This window comes from Callionymus lyra, chromosome 13 (assembly GCF_982586985.1).
Source record: "Callionymus lyra chromosome 13, fCalLyr1.hap1.1, whole genome shotgun sequence".
Classification (NCBI taxonomy): Eukaryota; Metazoa; Chordata; class Actinopteri; order Syngnathiformes; family Callionymidae; genus Callionymus; species Callionymus lyra.
The window spans coordinates 21,190,172-21,200,872 of record NC_141830.1 but is presented as its reverse complement, the minus strand read 5'-3'; the positions used below and the strand labels follow the sequence as shown (position 1 = coordinate 21,200,872).

Genomic DNA, 10,701 nt, shown 5'->3' with positions numbered 1-10,701 from the left:
TGCAATTTTATTTAAAGTGTCAAATCAAGACACTTAACAGTTTGAATACCACTAAAATATCAGTCATTTAACGTTCAGGTGGATGATGATGACACAGAGATGGAAAAAGAAAAGTCAGTTAATTAAACGTATAGATGGACAGTACTTTATTAATCCCCATGGAAGGTTCCACTGGGAAACTAGATTAACAAAACATACATTTCCTTCGGCCCCAAACTTAAAGGATCAAAGAAATGTGATTTAGTTCGAAACCATTATCCAATAAATGTTATTGATCCCAAGGTGGGATATTAGTGATAATTTACTGATTACATATATCGCAATTATTTTAAACATTGATTTTTTAATAGATGTTGGACTCTATTGTATCATCAGTCTGTTTGTACAAAACTCTATAATTGAAATCTAGTTCATCATAACCACGGTGATTGGTCAAACATTGAGGTTCGTCATCAATCCCAGAAGTCTCCACCTTTAAGGGAATCGTTGTATAAACAAAGCCGGGGTGATTACAGCTAGCTTGAGGAGGAGTGAAGCCATTATTACATAATAGTGGACTCTCGTAACATCTCGTTCGCCCAGATTTCAGAGCACCTTTATAAAGTAATAAATTCAAAACATGGCCATGATGAGGGACTCGTTGTATAAACAACGCGGGCGTGATTACAGCTGGCTGGAGGAGTGAAGCCATTATTACATCATAATGGACTCCGCTCTCGTAACCTCTCATTCGCCGGGATTTCTGACGGGGAAACGCCGTTAAGTAGTAACTAAATATTGTCATAATGAGGGTCTTACTATGTCTTAAAGAGGAACACTTCAACATTTCAACCTTAAAACTCTTCACTGGCCTCCAGTTTCTTTCAGGATCAACTTTAAAATTCTGGTTCTTACTTTCAGATCTATTCATGGTCAGGCTCCTCCTTACATCACTGATCTGATCCAGCCTTACACCCCAGCTCGGGCTCTGAGGTCTGTGGATCAGAATCTACTTATGGTTCCACGCACACGACTCAGGACCAGAGGAGAGAAATCTTTTCAGGCTGTTGCTCCTAAGCTTTGGAACGATCTTCCTCTCTCTTTGCGCTTGATGGAGTCTACTGACTCCTTTAAGAAACATCTTAAGACGTTTCTATTTGTTCAGGCTTTTCCTTGAATTTCTCGAACTCCTGTGTTGTTCTCAGTATTATCTTGATCTTTAAAGTATGTACTTTTTTGAGTATTGTTTTGATTGTTTAAGCGCTTTGTGACCCTGGTCTCGAAAAGCGCTATATAAATAAATATTACTTACTTACTTACATTTGAAACATGCGAGTCAGGAGATTTGGGTTTACACATTAGTAGCTGTTCAACATTATCAAATGCCTAAATTACATTTTAATTATTCTACAATAACAGTCGAATCCAATTGACAAAGACACATTTATTGAAACATTCCTCAGTGAAATTAATGACTTAAAAAGAAAAGATGCAAACACTCGGAATGCTCCCGGGCCTCACACATGTTGGTGCTGCACAGTACAAAGCAAAGCTCTCGACATTAGAGTGCGGGGGCACGACCCCAGGAGGGGGGGTTCATCATCGTCTCAGGCAGTGTGAGGATGAGAGCGGTCAGTTCTGTGCGTCTCGGCTCAGGCCGGGGTGAGTGGCGTCAGTCGGACCACACCAACACCACCTACCTTCGTCCGGACACTCCGTTGAAGGCGTTCTGGGAAATCTGCGCGGGGGTTCCCATCACAGTGCTCATGGAAGTGGGCTGACTAGAAGATCCCATCAGAGGGCTCCCATCTCCTTTCAGGATTCCGGTGGACTTCCATTTGCTCATGTAGTTCGCTGCAAGAGGGATTTTTTTTTTTAACTGGTTGCTGAGTCCAAGCGTTTACAATTACAACCAGTCAACATAATCTAATCTTTTTCTGAAACAGTAAGATGTTGTGGAACATCCGGCAAAGTCTTGATTCAAATAACAATCTTTCCATTAATCCAGGATTGGTTCACTAGTGAGATAAACTAAATTAAGTATAGGAAGGAAACGGCCCTCACCTTTCCACAGGCGCACACAACCGTCATCTCCAGAGGATGCCAGGACGGTGCTGGTGATGTTCCAGCTCACCCTCCACACCTGAGAGTTGTGGTTGTCGAACTGAGCCACCATCTCCACGTCGAACTTGGTCGGCCCAGTTGAGGTGCTCTCTTTTCTAGATCAAGTGACAAGAACATTGTTCGGTATTATTGATACTGCCCAAGACTATGATTATGATTCCATTTTCAGTCACTTATAGAATCAAGTGATTTTCAGAAGAGAGATATTGGCAACATTCTGGTGATACGATACCCATCACGATACAGGGACAACAACGATCAATATATTGTGATGCTTACTTATACTGTAGTAAGGAGAGTATATTTGTAGTATTGTCCAGTACTTGACTGGTGTTGTGATAGTGTAGAAACAAGTATATATTTGTAGTATTGTCGAGTACTCGACTCTGGTGTTGCAGAATTTACAGACCACATGACTCTTGACGAAGTCGTAACTGCTTTCATTTGTTTTCAAACCAAAATATGTCCAAACATCAGCTTTAAAAGCTGCTTGGGTCGACTGTATCTTCTCGTCCTCAGTCATCACCGGGATCTCACAGAATTGTATTGTTCCTTCAGATGCAGAGGATGTAATGACTGCTGCCATCTAGCGGCCAGACGTTTAATTGCAACACAAAAATAAACAAATGCGGTGAATATTTACATGTTAATTGTACATTTTAAAATATACAAAATCTATATCGATACATTATTGTGAAAATAAGTGTATCAATCTTTTCTCACAACACTAACCTCTAATAGGTGCTACAAAACGGATTTCGATCGGTTGAAATGTCAAATCAATATCTTCTTTAATACAACTGAACTAAAAGCACTTTTTACCTTTTACAGTACTAATTAAGCTTTGTTACCTTTTAACTAAAACAAGTTTAGATGGATTTAAAAAAAAATAATTAAAAAAGATTCTATGGATCTGTAAACTGAAGCCAATACCATGCAGTGTTTTTTATATTGAGTGGAAACAATTATTTTAGTTTAAAGTACAACAAGCGATTCATGCACTGATTTTTCTCTTTAAATGCCAACTGTAAAAAAAACTCACCTTATTGGCTTGAGATTGACAATCCTGACATCTTTTGTGGCGATGGCGAGCACATGGAAGGATCTTCCCAGGTTCGGGGCAAAGGAAATGTCGTGCACGGCATCCGTGATGGTATTCAGTGTCTCTGCTTTGGCATATTTCCTAAACACCAGCGGCGGTTACTTTTCAACAATAACACAAAAATGAACAAATAGATGGGAAATTCTACCTTGTGTTTTCGTTGTACTCGTAGATCTGAACTTTCCCACCGCTTGTCACGTTACTGTCATCGCTACCGACGGCAAACATTGGAGGATGAGCACGAGAGCTGTGAGAAAGAAAACCATGTAGATGTAAACACTCAATACATTTACAGGCTTTACTTGACAAATCACCAAATAAATAAACAACTAGGGGCGTGCTTTGACATGATAGATTGCAATATTGTACAAACAAGGATATATTTCTACTATTATCCGAGTACTTGTGTTGCAGAATTTACAGATCACATGACTCTTGACGAAGTCGTAACTGCTTTCATTTGTTTTCAAACTAATATTTCTTTACACTAACTTTGTAACTGCAAGAGTCGACTGTATCCTCTCATCCTCAGTCATGTGGAACTTTATAGTTAGGGAGTTAAAATTGCAACACAAAAAATGAAGGCTGTGAAAATGTGCATGTTAATTGTAGATACAAAAAAAACAATAAAAAATTGATTTTATTTTAACACACTTTATCGAAATATAAAGTATAATGGAACATAGATAAAAAATGTAAAATCTTATTTGATAGACATAAGACAAAAGTTCAATAAAGTGCTGCTGAATATGAATGTTGCATTGTGGAACAAGATATCACAATATTTAAAGCGATAGTTCACCAGAAATTCAAATTTAACTCATTTTCTACTCACCCTCATGTCGACTAAGGGTTGGGATTATTTTCAAGGTAATCCTGTTTTAGAGTTATAGACATGTTTGTTCATTTTGGTGTAGCGACTGGCACATTTGTCTTCGTCTTCATTTAACTGAGACAACTGAGCATCAGTCTCTACATTAAAATGAACAAACATTTTTTTCTATAACTAAAAACGAATAAATTACTCTAATAAAAATCCCAACTCTTGAGTCAACATGAGGGCGAGTATGTCGTCACCAGCAGTAAGCAATAGTTTTGTGAGATAAAACTGCTAAACTGTGACAGACCAGGTGCTTCTGTCTAGTCCTACGTACCTGGATGGGTTCCAGGAGATGCAGCTGCAGCTGAGCTTGCAGGAGATCTCGTGCTGAAGGGACCACTGACTCAAATTCATCACATCCGGGGCCTCGTAGATCCTCACCACTCCGTCAGTGGAACATGTGGTCAACATTAGGCCCATGTATTTGGGGGCGAATTTCACGTCAGTCACAGAAGTTCGACTGTCCACCAGTGTTGTTCTCTTGATCTGGAAGATAAGATTATATTTTTATATTATCATTTTTCTGCCCTAATACCAGAGTAAACTTTAAGATCGTTTTTTTTCTATTTACGACAGATTCTCAATGAATCTATTGTATACACTGTAGCTAGTTAAAAGTTACAGAAAAAGAAGTTCAAACTGCCTTAAATGTCATATATAGACGCACCCTAGACACACAGACTCACCCAGTGGCTCAATCCTCTCTGTTTGTCGTTCGACTCTCCAACAATCTCCTCCCAGACTGCAGCTGTCCTATCGAAAGAGCATGAGGCCAAAACTTGGCCAAATTCTGGATGTGCCCACGTTACTCTCCATACGGATCCACTGTGCGTCTGTGGAGATATGAGGGAACTTCACTTAACGTTGCTAATTCATACTCAAACACTTTAGTGTTTGATTACAATAAAAACAATAAATCTGTCTATTTCTCTTTTTTTGTGATGGCTGAAGCCATTATTGACGTTACAAACCAGAAAAAAAAGAAGATAGGTTGCCCACAGGCCTTGCCACACAACTATTTTGTTTTTACAAAATCCCTGTTTTTGGTTCTTACAAGACTTGCAATAAATCAGATACTGATTCGATCACAATAGCCACTGACTTGTCAATTAAGTAGTAACATTGTTGGAGTTGAACTTATGCTACTTCTGCACACACAAGTGTTTGACACACAAGGTTCTGCTTCTGCTTCTGCTCCTGCTTCATTGAGTGATTTACCGAACACTAACCCTCGCCAGGCACAATAATTGAGAATTTCAAACGTATGCTAGGATCAGGCAAAAAACAACATGACTGGCTAGAGTGAATCGGCAAAATACTTGATACAGTATGCATGCGATTCTCTATTATAAAGTGACCTCTTAAATGATACATTTCAGTGAAAACATAATTGCACATTTGTAATAAGTGTAACCTGTAAATTATTTTTTTTCCCTTGCAAACTAAAATGAAAAACTTCCTGTAGCGTTAGCTGTTTTAGGTCCTTCTTCACCCAAATATGAAGAGTAGAAAACACCACCATGCCAGTGTTTACGTTGAGGACGTTGAGAGATAAGTATAGAGAAGGTCAAAGGAAGTTGCTCTGGATCTTTATCTAAAAGTAACATCATGCAAAGAGTTTGTGTCTTCTCGTTTCGACTATTGCAACGGTTTGTTTTCATGTCTAAACAAGAAGGGTCTGTCTCGCCTGCAGTTAATACAAAACTCTGCAGCGAGAATTCTGACCCTCTAGTAGAAGAACTCACATTTCTCCGATCCTTAATTGTCTTCACTGTGACCCTGGTCTAGAAAACCGCTCAACAAATATTACTTACTTATAATGATTACAGTTTGGGTGGGTATTGAAAGAGGGCATGGTGACCATAGAAGTGACTAGTGAACAAGATAGATTAAGGAGACAGAGAGAAAATCAAAGCAACAAAAATGTCAATGACCTCCTTTGAGAAACAATCTCACAATTAAAAATAAACACTTTTGTATCACATTGCATTCTATCAACAACTACTTCTTATTCATCCATAGCTAACTTTTTAAGTCACTCTCAACCAATACCATAACCAGATAGTTTTGAGGTGGAGGTTTATACTACTAATGACACCAATTGTTGCATTGTCTTAAAAGCATATGTACGAACAGTGACTTACCTTCCAACTCGCTGTGCACTGCCACTCTCCATTCTCACTTTTATCCCAAACCTGTGTGTGAAAATGTCCACGTTACACATGAAAACGACCACTTACAAGTTGTTAAAGCTAAACCAAAAGCCTTGAATGTAGTGAACTCCTTAAAACTCAAAACATTTAAGTATATATGCAAGTTTAAGAAAACACTCAATACATTCAGAATCACCACCGCATTAAATTCCTGCCATTTAGTGCCACTGTGTGTTTAAAAGTGGATTTTATTGACAGAATCCCGGGGTTCGGTGCAGAAGCTAGCTAGCTGCTAGCGTTAGCATGCTTGAGGTACCTTGACACTTTGGTCACTGGAACATGTCGCCATTCTCCGCCCGTGGAAGTCATAAGACACATCGTGGATGAGATCTTTGTGGTCTGCGGCGATGCTTTGCGCCACAAACATGTTCACAACAACTTGAATTCACTCCCAAAGTGAAGCAGGCTCTTCATGTGTTTGGAGTGAGTTCGTTGGCGCGTCCCCGGTAGTTACTAGCATGTGTAGGTGCTCACCGTGGCCGCCTGGGGGCGCTTTGCGTCTATGTAAAAACAACCCACTTCACTGTCACAAACAAACTGAACGTGTTTATTTTTTAAACATAAAAAAAACGTGATTAGCACATTTATTTGATCACTTTCGGCATAAATCCATAAGAATATTCGTTCTATTGTCATTCATTTCAAATGAATGAACCATTTAATATTCTGTTTATATAATTATTAAAGTATTGATGATTCTTTATTTCCTTTTGGTTGATTATTTATTTTTATTCGTTCATTTTCTTGAATTTCTTATTTATTGTCCTTCCAACTGTCTACTTCATGTTTTGCATCGTGGGTCTGAGAGGACTACAATTTTATAAAATCGTAAAATTAACTTTTTGTAAGAGAGGGATGAACGGGAATTTGACAAAACAAGGTAGGAAAAATGAATTAAATAAACAAATACAATAGATAATTTAGGTGATTGTCATTTTTGTGGCTGATACAGTTACTTGAAAACACCAAATTATTATTATGGTATTATTAATTACAGGAACCTATTAAATCAAAACAATTAAACTCAACAATCCTAAAGCACAAAGAAATTTTTAAAGAAAAATAAATAACAAAAAAATCAAAACTTGCATTTTAAAATAAACTTAAAATACTTTAAATCAAAATGTGTGTGTGTGTGTCTGTGTGGGGGGGGTATTTAATAACGTGTTACGCCCAAACCCGTTATCTGTTAATGTCAATTCAAATGAGGTTTCTTTGTAATACATTTCTTAATAATTTCATAGAAATATAATGACTTTATAACCCACACAATAATACCATTATAGACAATATCTTTTACGAACGGTAGATGGCGGTAGCGTAAACAGAACCACCCCGATTACGATCGACGAAGAAGAAGACGAACTGCTATCTGGCGCGCTTCCTGTGGCGTCTGCTTCTCTCCACAAATGTTGCGTCGAAATTGAGGTACACTTGGTTTAAATTGTTTTAAAAGTTTATTTCGGACGTGTCGTCAATATATACATGTTATTCAAAAGACAGCATAAGGGATACATTATTTTCAGACAGACCTTTTTGATGCTTGGTCCGCCTTTCAAAGAAACTTTACGGACCTTTGATTTGGGCTTCATCGTTAATGGTAAATATTACTTTACGGCAGATAAATACTTCCATATGTTTCAAAGGAACGTTAATGGCTTCTGTCAATAGTTCAAACGTGTGTTTTTTCAACTTATTTTAAGTTGATTCTAGTGTTTAGCATGGACCAGAAGTTATTGTTTTTAGCACAAAGCTAACACAACATGTCACAAAAAAGTCAATACGAGGAAAAGCGTTCAATAATGCTTAAGAAGAATTTCCCGAAATCTTCTAAACTGTAGTTGTTGCACTACATTTTTGACCAAAAAACTGCTTTAGGATGTCGTTGCTGTTTTTTTAGATGTGTGTTTTTTTGAGTTTGCTCATTAAAAGCTTAAAGCTCATAGATTGTCACTTTGTAACAAACCTTTTTAAAATGTTTGTTTTATTTAAAAATGTTTTTATGGGTTTATTCTACATTTTCCTTTTTAAAAATAATGTGACTTGGAAAATTGGGTTTATTGTGTTTCTTTTGAATACATAACTTATAAATAAGCCTGTTTTAAATTCCCCTGCAGATTTCACTCATGGTTTACTCTTGAGCTCCAAACCAACCCCGCTGGAAGCTCTTTCTAAAACGATGGCGGATAGTTTCTTAAAAATTGAAGATGAACCCTTTCCAAGCTTCTTGGGCAATTCAATGGACAGCACAACCCGCACCAGAATTGGGAATGTGACCCTCGGCTCGGGTCCGGGAGTGCCGGTGGCCGCCTCAACCGTGGCTAAAATTAGACCGGATTGTGACAACAGGTGGGAATTTGATTCTTGTTGGGACAGATGTTCTACTGATATATCATCTCTTCGTTGAACACACCCTGTTTGGTAGTGGTGTTTTCATTGCTCCACTAAAAATAAACAATTTGATTTAATAGTAAAAAAGGGCAGTGGATTTCTTAATATTCAATATACAAAATATTAAAACGCTACATAGAGAGACATGTGATAAATGTTCATCATTTCACGATTTAAAGTTAAGTTGAAACGTTACAGGACATGTATTCGTATCAAAAAAGAAAAGTGATAATTTCTATTTGAATTTATATATCTATGGTAAAAATTGAGGTAAATGCAACACAAATACATTCAATTCTCATTATTTAAGTGTTTAATACCTTCTTTCTTTTTTGTTATAGACCAGATCTCATTGAATCTACATATCTAGAGGATAAACAGCAATTTCCTGACTCTGTGGGAGAACATTCCAAGTTCACACTTGGCTTCAGAGAAGACCGGTAATAACAATAAGTTTTCATTAAATATTTACCTGCATACAATAAGTAAGTAATGGTTTCCCCTCCCTACCAAGAAATGGAAGGACTACATATTTAATATCTGCTTCTAAACGTCCATGCCTCGAGCAAATACTTCAAACTATTTCTCTTAAATGTCTATGATAAGATCACTAGTAATGGTTTCATTTTAATGCTTTTGGTTAGAATATCTTTGGTGTTTTACTCATTTCTTATTGAAACAGGGATCAAACGGATGAGTCTATGGCAGTTCGTCGTCTTTCAGACCTCCTTGTGAAGATTAATCTGGATGAGAGCTCTCCACTGCCATCTGGCATGAGTCGTAGTCATGACATGGAACACAGTGCAGGTCTGAAACTATGTTTATCCTTTGAAGTAGAGTTAAAAAAAGGGTTGTCTCTGAGTTGGTTGTGATCATATGTTATCTTATCTTTAACACAAAAAACTACTGAGATTGATCGCTTGTCAATGATAAACTTAGTGTGTCATGGAATTAATGGCATGTATATATATGACTCACAAAATGTTTTGCTTACCATGTAACTGCGTTAATATTAAGTCATGTTGCACTAAAAATAACAACCATAAAGAAGTCAGCAATTGATTTGTCTTCTTTTTGGATTTGTTCATTGTTCTTCTTTTGAAGATTGTGATTTTTGTTTCTTTTCACCTGTCTTCTATAGGTTTATCAAAGATAAAGGTAAGGACAAATATTTTCATTTAAAAGTTTAATTGTACAAATATTATTATTTAAATACTACATTACGTTGTCCTCAAGAATACCATTACTCTTGTAGTCCAGGTCTTGAAATGCATTTTCTAGTAAGTGTGTCCAAAACGTTTTGTATTTGCTACATACAAATTAATACAGTTCTGATGAAAACAACTATTTAACCAGTAAAAACAATTGTAACTACTTTGTTATATAGGTCAAGATGGGCTTCTTTCTGTGTTCTGCTTCCATTGGTCAGCCTATTGTGGGGAAAAAAGCTTAATTGTTGAAATTGTTATAAAATTTGTCAGAGTGGCAGTTTTTGTTTTTAAAAATGATTGTCTATCGGAATACTGGTGGATTCAATGAAGACAAACGATAATTAAAATATTAACTCGGTCTTAGTTTCATCAAAGAGTAATTAAAACTTGCCCACTAGTGTTTAAACATATATATTTTCCTGGTCCAACCTAACACCTTTTGTAAATATTTTGAATCTCCTGACCTATCTCCAGAGAGGGATTAGAAATGATTGATTTGTTTTCAGAAAAAAAAAGTATTTTCTTTAAACGATTTCACATGTAAATGGAAACATACAATCCCTTCTGTCAAAATCTGAAAAATAACAATGTACTCGCTCTTTGTAGACAGGGACAAGGTCGACTCCAAGTCCTGTAGACAATGAAGACGTGAACAGTGACCATTTCACTGGGAGTAACTCTAGTTTTTTGGCAAATGAGAAGCTCATGACCGTGGACAGCATCAACAGCGACGATACTGGTAGGTTTGTTTATATTCCAGGCTGCTCAATGTTTGAAATTTATTTATTTGAATCGTTTTTT

At 36.9% G+C, this 10,701-nt stretch overlaps 2 protein-coding genes across 2 annotated transcripts in view; one reads left to right on the top strand and one right to left on the bottom strand.

The window, feature by feature from the left end:
• Positions 1-1,403: 1,403 nt before the first annotated feature.
• On the bottom strand, positions 1,404-6,741 carry seh1l (SEH1-like (S. cerevisiae)). Its single transcript, XM_087806152.1, has 8 exons — positions 6,555-6,741; positions 6,230-6,280; positions 4,772-4,918; positions 4,360-4,571; positions 3,354-3,452; positions 3,146-3,286; positions 2,044-2,198; positions 1,404-1,833 (listed from the first exon to the last, which is right to left on the bottom strand). The coding sequence occupies exons 1-8, from the start codon at positions 6,663-6,665 to the stop codon at positions 1,676-1,678; spliced, it is 1,074 nt and encodes a 357-aa protein (XP_087662278.1). The 5' UTR covers positions 6,666-6,741; the 3' UTR covers positions 1,404-1,675.
• A 1,076-nt stretch (positions 6,742-7,817) lies between these two features.
• The window catches only part of cep192 (centrosomal protein 192), a 29,205-nt gene continuing 26,321 nt past the window's right edge, over positions 7,818-10,701 (top strand). Inside the window, exons 1-6 of the mRNA XM_087806575.1 lie at positions 7,818-7,898; positions 8,416-8,647; positions 9,031-9,129; positions 9,372-9,496; positions 9,831-9,847; positions 10,507-10,639. Coding sequence (XP_087662701.1) covers positions 7,838-7,898; positions 8,416-8,647; positions 9,031-9,129; positions 9,372-9,496; positions 9,831-9,847; positions 10,507-10,639 — 667 coding nt within the window. The 5' untranslated portion in view covers positions 7,818-7,837. The remainder of the gene's footprint in view (positions 7,899-8,415; positions 8,648-9,030; positions 9,130-9,371; positions 9,497-9,830; positions 9,848-10,506; positions 10,640-10,701) is intronic.